The sequence below is a fragment of the Sceloporus undulatus genome, chromosome 2 (assembly GCF_019175285.1).
Source record: "Sceloporus undulatus isolate JIND9_A2432 ecotype Alabama chromosome 2, SceUnd_v1.1, whole genome shotgun sequence".
Taxonomy (NCBI): domain Eukaryota; kingdom Metazoa; phylum Chordata; class Lepidosauria; order Squamata; family Phrynosomatidae; genus Sceloporus; species Sceloporus undulatus.
In genome coordinates this window covers 242,968,194-242,984,076 of record NC_056523.1, presented here as the reverse complement: position 1 = coordinate 242,984,076, position 15,883 = coordinate 242,968,194, and the positions used below count along the sequence as shown (strand labels likewise).

At 38.5% G+C, this 15,883-nt stretch overlaps 1 protein-coding gene across 2 annotated transcripts in view; it reads right to left on the bottom strand.

Moving 5' to 3' along the window:
• The window catches only part of PIP5K1B (phosphatidylinositol-4-phosphate 5-kinase type 1 beta), a 67,383-nt gene that overhangs the window by 48,012 nt on the left and 3,488 nt on the right, over positions 1 to 15,883 (bottom strand). For both annotated transcript variants that reach the window (XM_042447259.1, XM_042447260.1), the window contains exon 2: positions 725 to 855. In XM_042447259.1, the coding sequence (XP_042303193.1) occupies positions 725 to 765 (41 nt within the window). In that variant the 5' untranslated portion in view covers positions 766 to 855. The remainder of the gene's footprint in view (positions 1 to 724; positions 856 to 15,883) is intronic.

Genomic DNA, 15,883 nt, shown 5'->3' with positions numbered 1-15,883 from the left:
GGATCTGTATATTCTGGACATTTCACCTTAATTAATGAAGTCAATAATAAGTTTTTGCCAGTGTTTCAGTAGAGATTCAGATACGAATTCATATTCTTCGTTTAATCTATTACACTTATGGATGACATAGCCATGAAAAAACATTTCTTTCTTGACATTAAGTAGAGCATTGCTGTTGTTCTGTGCCTTCAAGCCACTTTCAGTTTATGGCAACCACTGCTCAAATGTCTGCACGATATTATTCAGTTTTTAACAATAATTTTAAATTAACTCTTAACAAGTTGTCCATACATTTAAAAAGCCATTGGTACGGTTGTTAGAGTATTGGGTTCAAATTAAGCACTAAATTGAGTCAGTGACCATGAACCATTCAATATCTCTCAATCTCATCTCACGGAGTTGTTGTGAAGATTAAGAAAACAGAGGACCCTTCTTTTTATACTGATTTGAACAATTTGGGTGAGAAGGCAAGGTAAAACTGAAATAAATTATTATTATTTTAAAAAAATTATTTACATCTTTTGTTTTCTCCAGAACATGGGACTCACGGCAATTTATAAACATTAAAACAGATACAGGTAAAAGCACCTATCAGCATCTGCTTCAGTTTTTGAAAGCTTCCTTAAGTCTCATTTCTAGGGGGAAAGCAGGATATAAATAAATGAATTAAGTTGGCACAGAACTGGTGCTCATACCTAGGGAACAGATCTAATCTTGGTCTTACCTGGGAAGAAAGACACTCTCTACGACATAAAAATCTTGCATAAGTACATCTCTGTCAGGCTTAGATGTGAGGTTGCCTACTGTGTATCCTATACCCAGCTGTATGGTCCCTTTGATAGCTGATGATGCAGTCTGTGAACAAAGACAAAACACCACATGTTATAAATGGGTTTTCACAACACATATACATCTTATAAAATTTATAAGAGATTGATATTTAAATTCCTTCTGGCTATAGAACAGGCATTATACACAGAGATTGCTACCCAGAAATTGGAAGTCTCAAGGCAATAATAGCCAATGAAAATTGAATGTTAAAAGTGAATTGAGCAAATTAACTACCACTTCCGTGTTCTCACTTCTTGTTAGAAGTATAAACTTGCCATCACACAAACTAGGCATACATACAGAAAGTTTCAGATTTCAGGAGCAAAGTAGCTTTTAATTTTATTTTAAAACCTGGGCCATGAATAAACAAACATTCCTGAACCTGGACTAGCAGTTAACAGGGGGGGAAATGCTGTGGGAATTTCCAGAAACCACTCTAGTTAATCTAATAAGAAGTGAGAACAGAGGAGTGGTAGACCCAGAACTCAGGTGTAATCAGCTTCTTATAATTAATTCCTTTCCCCAATAACTTCATGTAATTACAACTATAATTTAGGAGTGATAATGCCACTCCTTTTGCACTATAATTTATCTTTTAGTAACATTTATAGTTATATTGCTGTGACCACACTAAAAGGTGGAGGAAGAACACTACATGGTTTAAGCTGCACTGATCCCTTGCACTCTGTCATGGGTAATGAGGCAGTAACTAGGAAGATCAGGACAGGGAGGAGTGTGCTTTGTAGTACACATCAGTAGCTTGTAGCTATTATATACTTATTAAAAAAAGAACAAGTAACTTACTTTAAAAGTAACTTACTTTAAGAACTGTAATTAACTATATAATTATGTTTAAGATTATGATTATGTTTATTTGTATCTTGCCTTCTTCCCGGTTCAGGTCTCAAACCATGTTGATTTTGTTGCTGTTGTGTGCCTTCAAGTCATTTCTGATTTATCGCAATCCTATGCCAAACCTATCATGGGGCTTACTTGGGAAGATTTATTCAAAGGAGGTTTAGCTTTGCCTATCTCTGAGGCTGAGTGTCACTTGCCCAAGGTCACCCAGTGGATTTCCATGGATGAGTGGCGATTTGAACCATGGTCTCCAGAGTCATAGTCCAATGCTGAAATCACTACACCGTACTGGCTTTCTCAAAGCAGTTTACAACAGGTAAATTAAAATTAATAATGAAGTACTTTAGGAGGGTAGTCTGAACTATAATTGCTAAAAGTGACTTTTTAAAAGTAAGCTTTCAGGACTCTAATAATAATAATAATAATAATAATAATAATAATAATAATAAGTTCACACATCCTAAAATGTAACGGTGAAAATGACTCCACAGCCTTTTAAGTCCCACACCCTAACCTTTCTTTAAGAGCTGTTTCTATTTGTTTGGGGCTCTTAAAGAATTTCTAAAGTGTTCAGATGCATATTACTATGGTTGCTGGTTTACAATCATCAGATGTCCTGGAGTTTCCAGGCCAAAACCTGAATTCTAGAGACAGTTGCCTGTAATGTCATTAAGCAATATGCATTAAGTACTAGCCATAGGTGGCCACAGCTTGTCATGAAAATGCCCAAGAACACATACAAGCAGACAACATATTTTCTTGTTTAGAAATAAAAACAAAAATCTTAGCTAGAGGGGCTTTTGCCAAACAGGATAATGTGGATACAGGGCAGAGTGAGCCACAATAACTAGGAGGCAAAGAATAAAAATAATTCCTTAAACAGATGGATCTTCTGCAGCAGTGGTTCTCAACTTTCCTAATGCTGTGACCTTTTAATACAGTTCCTGATGTTGTGGTGACCCCCGGATAAAGGAGCGCTGTCTCGGTTCCTAAGACCATCGGAAATATGTGTTTTCTGATGGTCTTAGGTGACCCCTGTGAAAGGGTCGTTCAACCCGAAGGGATCATGACCCACAGGCTGAGAATCGCTGCTCTGGAGAGTCTTTGCAAGTTGCAGTAACAAATCAAGTCTTGTGAGTAGTAGTAAGCTGCTGTCTAATAGCCAAGCTGGAGATTTGTACACAGAAAATCCTTTTACCTGGAGCTGAGCCAATAAAAAATGTTGAATTTACACCTTTGTTTCCTACCTGGAGATGACTCACAAAAACTGGAGACTTAGGGCCAGAACTTGAGACCTGGCAACAATACCCATTATTGATGAGGCTAAGATAACCAAGAAGAGTGAACAAGTCAGCTAATAACAGGTGCAATCAACACACACTGTGGGGATTCTATCTGAAAAAGTAAACTGGCGAGATACAGTTGCCACAGCTGCAGATCTGAATATTATCATAGGGAGGGTATCAATACTAGTAGTGAGAAGAGGAGATAATGGCTTTGATTAGGAGTGTAGCTATGAGGGGTGCTGAGGGCATGGTCCCTGCAAATGAGAACTCTTCCCATCCCAGATATTTTCCTTCATTCCTCAAAATTCTAGCATTGGAGAGACCGAGATACTGAAAACTGTTTACAGCTGTAGCTTTTTTATGAGCACTGAATTACAACTCTGGAGGCCAGGGCTCAAATCCCCACTCAGCCATGGAAACCCACTAGGTGACTTTAGGCAAGCCACATTCTCTCAGCCTCAGAAGCGGGCAAAGGCAAACCCCTTCTGAACAAGTATTTGCCAAGAAATCCCCAGTATAGGTTCACCTTAGAGTAGCCATAAGTGACAAACAACTTGAAGGCACACAAGAACAAGATCTTCTTGCTCTGTTCATATCCCCTTGATAACTTTAGATGCCTAAACTCTAATTCTAAATGTTCCACTTAAATTTTAAGTAACTGCACTACTTGAAATTTGGGGAATAATGGAAAGTTTAATGAAATGACAGAATTCTTATTTTGTTGAGGGAATGCCCTCATTACCATTACCCTCACCACCACCCTGGGGTAGCTATACCCCAGCTTTGATGAAGGTATTACGAAGAAGTCTTTGCTTCAGTTCTACTGAGCAATACTTAATGAGCTAAAGTAATAGCTATTCTAATTTTTTTTAAAAAAATTAAATCCAGGAAGCTTATTTTAAAGAGGTGATTTGCCATCATTACCTGTGTTTTAAAATAACAAAAATAAATCTTTTTGCATCTTGAAAGATGAAAAAAAAGTTTATTTGGCATGAGTGTTTCATGGCCTGGAGACCACAGAAAATCATGTCTAATAAAATGTACTCTCTTTAATGTGACACAAGACTCTGTTATTTTTGATGGAACAGGCTAACATGGCTAACACATCACTCAGGCAGAAAATGCTCTTTTAAAAACAACAACAACAATGCATTAGAATGCAATGATGCTAGCTTTCTAGAAGGAAAAACTTTGGGGTCTATTTATTTTAAGTGTTGTTTTTGAAAAAGAAAAGAAAGTGGATCCTAAAACACTATGATCAAAACTCCTATAGAATCTGCTAAACAATGCACCCCTGCATTGAGCTCTTTGTTATCTAAGGGCAGAACCAGATTGATTAATCCCAAATCAAGGTTGATTAAAAAGACCAGAAATTCATTTTGTTCCTGGTTTTGCCAATTTTATTTTGGAGCGCCATACATGTTTCACTTATCCCAGAATATTTTTGTCGGTTCCAAGTATGACCAGAGACTTCTTATACCAGCTCCCAAGAGCAGTTTAAGTCCACCCAGTAGTAAATGGGAAAGATCAGGAGCAAAATCTGGGACTTTTTGTTGAATGCACCCTTAAAAGATTAGGAAGTCCCAGATTTTGTTCCTGTTATTTTTATTTATTTATTTTTAGTTTGGAGAACCATGCATGTTTTCCTTATCCCAGAATATTTGCAATCACCATCTGATGACAGAGATTTTTTATAAGAGCTCCCCTACTCTATAGCATAAAGTAAGAAAGAACAGTAATAAAATCAAAGACTTTTCAATAAATTGGGCTGAATCTGCCCTGTAGAAAAAATGCAGTTTGACACTGCCTTAACTGCCATGATCCAATGCTATTGAATTCTTCAATTTATATTTTTGTGAGATATTTAGACTTCTCTGTCAGAGCTCCTTTACCACAATAAACTAAACATTTCAGTATTTAATAGCATGGAACCATGGCAGTTAAACCATTCTCAAGCTGCATTATTTCTGTAGTGCAGATGCAGCGCTGGATGTATCATATGAGACACAGAGAACCAAGACAGTGTGTGTGTGTGTGCATGTGTGTGTAGCTGAAGTAGCTTTGAAAAAAATATTTCAAGTGTGTATATTCTTCATCAGCCATATTCAGGGCAAAAGTAAAGCAGTGTGATTATGAAGCCTGCTGTTCTTAAAACCAAGAAAATTTAGAACCATCTATTTGGTTAATTAGATTGCAGAGAGCAGCTCAGATTATTTAAAACCCTAGAAACACAAGACATGGAGACAAATATAGATATAGGTATATATAATGAGACTTCTCCCTCCCTCTGTAACCTACAGATGTCTTTCTTTCTTTCATACTTCAGTAAGGGTTTAGGAAATGTTTGTGCAGAAGAAAATACAGATGGCAAAATCCACCAACTTCCTGCTGAAAAATCCACAATCTTGCTTCACACTGGGCAAATAAATAAAAGTCTCTCATTGCCTACAGCTTGGAGAATCTCAACAGTAAGAACTCAGAGACCACAATAGGCTAAGTTAGATTTTAAAGAAGATTCTCTCTAGTTCAAAGGAAAAACAATGTGCTGGTGAATAATTATTATGTTCTTATTTAAACTAATTAATATCAAATCCTGCTAGTTGCATAACAGATCCTAACAGGCAATTTATTGTGAACAAGGCACAGTTGGACATTCCTAAAATACACTTTAATTAGTAAAGGAACTGAACTGATTCCTCACAAACTTCCCAGTCCTTCTCCAAAAAGGTCTTTGTATAAAAGACTAGTGTCCTGCATGAGCACTGAGTTATGTAACTTTGCTTAGAGTTTGTTTCAGACTGTGTCCTTTCACTAACTGACCAATTTCCATAGTGCGGTCACAGAAAATGGATACAAACTGAAACAACTTGGAGATTCTAAAGAGAAACATTAATCGATTCTTTGAAAGACAGGAGAGCTTCAGAAAATATGGATGCCAGAACTGCACTGCACAAAGCTTACAAAGCTGACACAGATGGGTCAATTTGAGTGGTTGGTGTGATAATCTGCAAACTTATCATTGTTTGTTTCACTAATAATAACAACAACAACAACAACAACAACAATGTTGTTGTGTGCCTTTAAATTTTTTCTGACTTATGAGGACTCCAAGGCAACCCTATTGCAGGGTTTTCTTATCAAGATTTATTTAGAGGTATCCCATTGCCTTCCTCTGAGCGTGATACAGTGCAAGTTGCCCAAGATCACCTAGTAGTTTTCCATGGCCAGCACTCAAACCATACACCATGCTGACTCCCCAATCAATATTACTGGCATATAATCTTGCAAAAAAAAAAAAAAAACAAACAAACCCAACATCCCTGTATGACAGGGTCATTGTAAATTGGAGTCAATATGAACAACATAGTAACAACAAGGAAATACAATTGTTAATTTAGAAATAAATACACAACCATTTCTTGATGGAATTCTAATCCTGAACAACTGTCACTCTGTTGGGAGCAAAGAAGAATCACAGTAATCAACTGTATACTGTGGTGTAGTAAAGTGCTACTCAGTAGTAGTCTGTGGACCAGTGCCAGTCCATGAACAACTGGCTGCTGGTCCATAGAATCTTCCAAGAAAAAAAGAAAATGCAGCTGTAGTCAACAGATAGAAGTATGGCACTTGTCTCTGCCACACTGAGGAAAAAACACTGCTGATCCCCTACATCAGACAGTTTAAGAAGCACTGCAATAGTCGAGTACACATGAAACCCAACTAGTGTTAGTTATGTACATTAACATAATAATTACTGATACACTTTGCATGGAGATAATAAATTCTTCATTTATATTTCCTGCCTCTCTCTGCGGAGAGGCGGGATTACAGCATAAGATAAAAACACACATATTACAATATAACCAATAAAATCACAGTATTATCACAATTACTAAAAAGACTAGCTCGTCGTCTATTACCATCTTATTACAGTCGGGGTGGGGTTCTTTCTGGGTTGGTTATAGTAGGTCGGGTGGGTAGGCCTGCTAGAAGAGATCTGTCTTGAATGCTCTCTTGAAAGCTTCCAAGGTGGTGATAAGACAGATCTCTTCCAGTAAGTTATTCCACAACTTGGGGGCTGAAGCGGTAAATGCCTTGTGGGAAGTTGTTATTAATCTTGTTTTTGGATAATCAGGTAGATTTTTCCCTGATGTTCTGAGAGCGCGGGGCAGATTGTTTAGGGAGAGGCGTTCCCTCAAGTAACTTGAGCCTAAGCCATGCAGGGCTTTAAAGGTAATAACCAACACTTTGTATTGCGCCCGGAAAGTAATTGGTAGCCATTTCCTCCTTGTTCAGCACCTTTCCCCTAGCAGTGTAATGACACTAGGATGGCACTAGGGTGCAACTCTGACTCCTGACACAGCCAGCCATGGATTGGCCACAATGGTGCACAATGCTTACTACTTTGTTGTGTCCCACCATCACATGGTCTGGCAAACATCTAGGGACCTTCCTTGTTTAAAATGTTGTGCTCTGGCATCAGAAAGGTGAAGCGTCACATCAGAAGCATTTGAAGTGTTTTTAGATACACATTAAGTGACCAGGGCTGACTTCTTTCTCACTTCAGAACTTCCCAATTTGTTTCAAGTGAACATGTTTGGAATTTGTATATACAGTAGGCCCTTCTTATACACTGATTTTTTAATATACAGATTCAAGCATGCACGGTTTGTAAACGTTCAAAAAAAGTATAAATTTCAAATATCAAGCCTTGATTTTCCATTTTTTATAAGGGACACCATTTTGCTATGTCATTATGGTATATTTAATGGGACTTGAGTATCCACGGATTTTGGATTTTGGGGGATCTTTGAACCAAACCCCAGAGTATAACAAGGGTCCACTGTACTCAATTATTTGCGATTCCAGAGCTAATTTCTAAAGGCCTCACACTGTTCTCTTCAAACAACAGGAAAACTATGTATACAGTGTTTTTATCTACACAGTGGAAAACTGCAGCGCAGTACATATTGTCCTTCACCACTGGATACGCTAGATGAAATTAATATGAACTGTAGTCTAAGAACATCTACAGGACTCCATGTTCCCCATCCCTTATCTAAACTAGTGCTTCTCAAGTTATCTGTTGTGGAGGGGGCATTATTTTTTCCCCAGTGTGTCCAGGACTGGCACTAAATTTGTCCCATTTGGATACAATTGTTACTTCGTGAAGTCAAAGGCTTTTGTGGCCGGCATCCATAGTTTTTTGTTGGGTTTCCAGGCTATGTGGCCATGTTCTAGAACACCAGGAATAAACTTTTCTAGAACATGGCCACATAGCCCAAAAACCCAACAAAAAACTAATTGTTACTTCCATTCTTAGAAACCTGACAGGGCAAAGATACAGTGATCACCTCTTCGAATAACATGAATCTAAACTACTTCTAACATCATACACACAGAAAGTGAGAAAGTGTGTGTACTGTATGTAGGTTGTTTACTTCAAGTAAGAAAGTGGTTAAAAATAAACTCTGCTATACTATTAAATGATTTTTGAACATTGTATTACGGTACATATTTTCTGCTTGGTTGCCGAAGCAAAATGCAATCAGTCAGCACCATATGGTTGAATATTTGCCATAGCTTCCTTGTATGCCCCCTCCCCCAAATCACACACACCTTCCTAGGTCACACACCGCGGCTCCATTCTCAATATAATTCATGGGGAACGCCTAAACCTTGGTTTCCCACTTTTTGACAACCTAAATAAATATGAGTCCAACAAACAAAGAAGTGTATTTGATGCCAAAACTTGAAGGGGAGCATTCATGCTCATACTAATTTCCTGTTAAACAAAATATGGGAACATTACATCTTACCAACTCAATATTAAAGTAAGAGTTCTTCTTAAGAATGTTCTCCACTTACCCATTGATTGGTAGTAGAAATCACTATTTTACTTTTATACAAAACATCATACCTAGCTCCAAGAACATCCCAGGAATGAGATATTCCCTTCCTCACATAGTTACCTTAAAAACTATTCATTTCCCTGATTTCTTGACTTTTAAATTTTAATGGAAATTATCATTGTGAGCACAAGTTTTAAACTATGAAACAGCATCTGTTTCTAGCATGAACTAAATAATTCTTGCTCAATAACATCTGAAGAGCTGACTCTGAAGGTCACTGTAAAAATAATGCAGTTTCCCACTGCTTTAACTGCCATGGTTCCATGCTATGGAATTCTGGGATTTATTGTTTTGTGAGATATTAAGCTTTCTGTCAGATACCATAAAAACTGAAAATCCCAGGATTCCATAGTATGGAGCCAAGGTAGTTAAAGTAGTGTCAAACTGCATTATTTCTGCAGACTGGAAGGAAAGAAGAGGCAGTTAATGGAAGGGACCCACCACTGTGGAAGACAGGGCTTTCTTTGACACATGGTAATGCAACTCTGTCACCATCATAATTGAATCTTAATTGAAAAATTATTCATTTGTTTTGAAACAGCCCTAGATTGTATCTCAAATCAGTGTTACCTACCCTTGTGCCACCAGATGTTCATAGAATCAGAGTTGGGAGAGACCTCAAAAGCCATCCAGTCCAACCCCCTGCCATGCAGGAATACACAATCAAAGCACCCCTGACAAATGGCCATCCAACCTCTACTTAAAAACCTCCAAAGAAGGGGACTCCACCACTCTCCAAGGGAGTGTGTTCCACTGTTGAACAGCTCTTACTGCCAGGAAATTCTTCCTAATGTTGAGGTGGAATCTCTTTTCCCTCTACTTTGAATCCATTGCTTCAGGTCCTATTCTCTGGAGCAGCGGAAAACAAGCTTGTTCCATCCTCAGTATGACACCCCTTCAAATACTTAAACAGGGCTATCAAATCGCCTCTTAACCTTCTCTTCTCCAGGCTAAACATCCCCAGCTCCCTAAGTCTCTCCTCATAAGGCATGATTTCCAGATCCTTCACCATTTTCTTTGCCCTCCTCTGGACATGATCCAGCTTGTCAACATCCTTTTTGAATTATTGTTTTGAAATGTTGTTGGACTACAACTCCCAAAATCCCTGATAACATGGCAACAACATCTTATCAAAGATTTCTGACCACTTTCTGTATCTTCTGCATAAACACTTATGTTAGATCAGAAGATACCAGTCCAAGTGAAACAGAATGGCCTTAAATAAGGCAGGTACTGGTATTATCCATATTTTCCCAGAAATATGAGGAGCACAGCGGAAACCAATCTGTTAGGCAATGTAGGCATGTGCTGTGTAAAATTATTTGTTCCTGCAAGGAAAAACAAATAATTCATTAATTTTTCTCTTTGCTCTCTGACATCTTTAAAACTATGCAGTTTTCAAAGATTTCTCATGGGAAGAAGGATTGGGGAAAGTCACCGGAAGCAGGGATCCCTTGTTGGGATCATCTCCTGGATTTCACCAATCCCCACCTGCCCATGTGACACAGGGGGGGCCAAACCAGGATTGGCAGGCTATAGCCTTCTGGGATCCTCTCCTAGCTTTTGCCTCAGGTGACATTAGAGGGTGGAGGGAAGGCAGGCTAAAATTAGCAGAGTATAGGCTTCCAAGATCCTCTCCAGGAAAGCAGATCAGGATTGACTGGCTACAGTTTTCCAGGATCCACTCCTGGCTGCTGCCCATTAGAAATCTGAATGATGGTGGGAAGGCAGGGGACAACTGGGAGGCTGTAGCAGCATCACCAGTGCTCCGTTAGCAAGCACATGACAACACAGACATTGTCATTCTGTCTTACATAGCAGGACACAGCCAGTGACAATAATCTTCCTTGCTGGACTGCCCCTGCCAGCTTGGGGAACATGAAATAGATGAATCTCAGGTGGGAGGGCAGGAGCATTCTATAGTCTATGCGAGGACTGTGGGAGAAAACTGGAAAGAGGCTTGAGGACAATTCTCATTCTCTCAATATTTCCCCCCTTAAGCTTTTGCATATTCTTTCCATCCCTAATGTAGTGTGACACATTTCAGACTGCAGTCAGGTACTCAAGTAGTATAATTGCTGGTTTGAAATTAAGAGACAAGAAGAAACTATAGACCATCCTTTTTAAAAAGTTGTTTGAAGCTGACAGGAATCATAAAAAGCAGGCCAGTCAGAGGAAGCATATGCACAATTTGATATTTTAAGAAAGACATTTTGTACATTTCAAAATAGAAAAATCAATGGAACTTCTAAGGCAAAACTATTATGAGGGAGGAAGTGTAGCAGGAAAAGAAAACAGTATCCCAACTAGCAAAAAAAACAACAAAGAAATCTGGTCTTAATAAAAACATGAGCTTTGCCAAACTACAAGATCTAAAAGAATTAATTTTGATATAAGAAACCATGTTACTTGAAGATGCCAAGAGAGAGATATAGGAACTTCCCTAAAAATGGTATACATTTCTCAGGACTCAAAAGATGACAGTTTTTGAACTCTATAATTACATTTTGAGAAGTTAAAAAAATCAAATAAGAAATCTGAAATTAGATTGCACTTGAATACAGCAAAGATCAAACACTTTTTAGATAGTTTAGACTATAAATTAACATAATTTTACTACCCAGTAATTGATAATGACTTGGAATGAGGCAAAGTCTAATTGTTATATTAAAGAAAAAGAAAGTACAAGTTGAATGTAGTCTAGTAGTAAGATTTATTCGGTCGTTCACCAGTATACAAAATAACTTGATAAAATAATGATTGCAAATACAATTATTAATAATAGTTAAAAACAATTTCAGATACAAATTCAAGGTCATTTTATACACGTATCAGTTTTCACCAAGCAATTGGGAGCGTATTTTACATATGATGTAACAAAATTTTGCTACACTGTGAACATCACTTAGTTTCTGATTGTCCAGAAGATAACGTAAATAGAAAGTATCAGTATGTCCAGGGTGTTTGTTTAGAAGAGGAGTAATCAGCTGGTGGCGACTGTCCTTGTAGAATTGACAGTACAATAGAACATGCGCTGTAGTTTCAATAACACCATCATCACAAGGACAAAGCCGAGTTTCATTTAATGTAGTCTAATTTTGGTATTTAAATATAGATCATAAGACACAATGTTTGCCTTTCCAAAAATAGTAAAGAAAATTCCAGCCATTTTTATATTAAATATTACAGCTATAAGAAGTGTATACATTAACAAAGACTTTGGTATTGTAGTGCCTGAACTTTTTTATTGTGGTGGTGGTGCTGTTTGCCTTCAAGTCAACTTCATCTTATAATAACCCTATTGTTAAGTTTTCTTGACAGGATTTATTCAATGAAGAGGTTTGTCATTTCCTTCCTCTGAGGTTGAGACAATGTAACTTGCCCAAGGTCATCCAGGGGTTTTCCATGGGTAAGCAGGGATCTTTACCTTGGTTTCCCAGACACTCAAACCACTGCACCATGCTGGCTCTTGATCAAACTAGGAACTCTAAATTCACTTTCTAAGATTCCAGTCACATGGAACAAGGCAGATCTGAATGACATCCTGCTCCAGGATGTTGTGATCGGAAGGTACTCACTACAATTTCATTTCCCATTTCTACAGACTTGTTTTCAACTAAACAGAACAGAAATACAGTGTGCCTTTGCCTTCTCCCTACGCGGGGGATCTGTTCCAGAGGGAAAATCCATCTATGCTCAAGCCCCATGGGATATAATGGGGTGTGTGCATGTGGCAGAGCGTCACTGTTTCCCTCCCCAAGCGGCTTCTGTGTACACTGGAAGCCGTGCATGGCATGGGCACATTATTTTGTGATCTATATGTACATTTTTATGTGAAGTTCTCTTAACTTGAGCATTTTTTGTGAACACTGTATTTTTTCAAGCTATTTTCTCTATTATAGTGTTTTTGGACATGATTTTATTGCATACATTTGGGGACACATTGTTCTATATTATATGGATTTTTGTTTTTATTTTCCTTCTTCCCCTCTAATGTGTGATTGTTGTTCCCACCTATTAAATGAAGAAATCCATGATAACATTTGTAACAAAACTAACTTTGGTGCACAACTCAGTTTCAGTTCAATTTTTGGTTCAAGAGGCACAAATTTGGTAAATTAGGACCAAACAAATTTCTTCCCTATCCCTTAGATGTATAGCCACAAGGAAGACTTAGTAAACATTTTCTAGTTTCAAATGGGGCAACAATGAGTCCAAACCAGATTAGCCAGTGTCTTGTGTACTCTTGAGTACATTCCCCTAAATTCTCTGCAACATAAAGGGGCTCCACATGAGCCAAACTGATGCAAAGGTAGTTCGCTGAAAGTAGATAGATAATAGGCCTTTGGGCTGTATCATCAGTCCTAAGTGACTCAGGATCTTAACCTTCATGCACCAGGACAAAACTCTTTAGTACCTGAGAGCCACATTCAGTTGCAGAAGCCAAACAACCCGACCTACAATGTGGGCATTTTACAAAACTGTTGTCTCAGAAATAAACACCAGGTTCCCCAGGTTTTGGGCCCTTGGCATCTACAGGTTCTATACGTATTTGAAAAAATGTCTGGGGCAAAGATTGTCCAGGCAAACCTAAAGCTTTTTAGTATTTTATTGTCTCATCAAATGCAACGTATCAATTTTTTCAGTAAACCATAATGTCAATAACTAGAAAAGACATATTCTTTTTCCCCTTTTGGTGGGCAAGGGGAGAGACACTAGGATTCTTAGAAGATTCAGGACATAGAAAATCTGTACATTGAGCTTGCGGCAAGTGTGGGCTTGTCATCTTCAGTTTGAGCTTCCGTGCACGGCAAACCCCGGTTTCCTGAATGTGTGTACATGCACATGGCAGTGCAAGTGGGAGCATGTACCCATTGAGAAGAACTGAATGTTTTTTTTTACTATAGATAGCAACAGCACACTGTATATGAAATGATACTGCTAAACTCTAAGCCTTACCAATATGTCGATATTGATCCTCCAGATATTGTACAGTGAAGCCAGAAAATTGCCCAGGCTAATCAAAAATTTTATTCTGATGCATGAGTGTTAAGGACGTGTTTTAATTAAAAGCTTCAGTCCTATACCCACTTATCTGGGAGTAAGTCACTGAGACAACCATGCATAGTATTGTATTGCAAAAGAATTTATAGAAGATGGAAAGTGGGGGAGAGGTGAACAAACTGAACAAACAGCAGTATTAAGAATTAGTGTTTGGAATATCAAGGTAAAATATGTTAGCTGTCACTCACACTGTACCTTCAATGATGTAGAACTACTGAAGTCCACAGGAGGAGTAATTAGTTTATGAATTACCCTTGTAATCTTTAACTATGCTGCCTGGATCTTAAAAGAGACACTCCCACAAATCTATTCAAACTGGTTACGTAAATGACTTTCAGGAAGGTAAATTACAGCATTTAATGACGCAAAAACATTACACCATCTTGCAATAGGTATTTATGTACATATATTTCTGTTTATTTTGTGAGTCTTATGCAGCAGCCAATTTTATGACTTGGCCAAACAAATTAATGACACGATTAAAAAATGAGGAAGAGAGGGGGGGAGAGGACTATGGTTACTAAAATTACCTCCTGAAGCACAGCGTACGCTTATTTGTATGATTACGTTTTATCCTATGACTGACTGGATGTCAAACTGCAAACTCAAACTTTCCACATGTTCTTTTGCATTTTTATACATAGTCTCAAAAATAGAAATATGCCCTTGTAAAAAAGTGCGGTTACTGTTAAGCGCTATTACTGTTGAATGAATAACAGGAAATTATATGGTCATTCAGAATAAGAGTCCTCAATCATAAACTAGAGGCTTGCTTTTGACTTTCTAAAATGTACAGTATGTGGGTAAAGAGGGTCCTTGGGACAGGACACATCAAACACCCCTGCCTCCACAAACTTCATGATGTACAGATCAGTTTTATTATTCAACTCTTTAAATGACTTCTTTGGGGATGTGTGTGTGTGTGTGTGTGTGTGTGTGTGTAATTTCACCTTCTCCGTCCTCCCCGTTAATTCAGTCTCTAGCATCCTACTGAGGCTACTGAGCCTTACCATGACAGAGGACAATAAAGCAGGTGTGAGCAAAGTGTCCCTGTTTCAGGGGTTTGTTTGTTTGTTTTGCAGCCCTAGACCTTTCCAAGCTTCTCAGCCTGCCCTTTCCCCTCCTCTCAAAAGGCTGAATGGGCTCTCTTGGGGCCCATTCACACTGCAAAATTATAGTGCTATATTCCACTTTATCTGCTGTGTCAACATCCTGTGGAATCCTGGGACCTGTAGTTTGGTGAGGCACTAGAGAAGCTCTCCAGAGAAGAATTCTAAATGCACTTCCCTAATCTGCAAAGCCCAGGATTCCATAGGATGTTCCCATGGCACTTGAAATGGAATACAGAACTATAATGGCATAATGTGAATGGGCCCTTGGATATTTCCAGGAATTGTCACTAACTTTTAAAACATGTTGCAGCGCCTCACCATTTAAAATCATCACCACTCCCCTTTTATCCCCCCCCCCTCAAAACTTCGGCCACTTTCAAGCATTCTTAGTTTTTGATAGTCTGTGCAGTCCCTGGAAAGTCCCAGGGACAAGCAACTAGCTCTTAGAGCCATCACAGTTGCCCACACTTGGTATAAGGCCTGGCGCTGAAGCTCTTCTTCGCACTCTCCACCTTGTGTTTTCCTCTAAAGACACACAGTTGGTCAGAAATGCCAGTTATCCACTCGATGCCATATTCACTTCTACTTCCTCAATTGAGGTTAACTATACCAGATCCTCAGCTTTATGAAACAACTTTTGATGGAAACAGGTTCCAGTGGCTCTGCAAAGAAAGGCACCCTGCAGTGTTAGTGACTGTAGCAATTGCATGTCTCCTGACTATCCACACCCAATGAAGGTAAATTCTCTTCATCTCCTCCCATATCTAACAACCTCAGGTCTTCTCCTTGCCCAGTTAACTTATCTTCCCCTTTGCCTCTC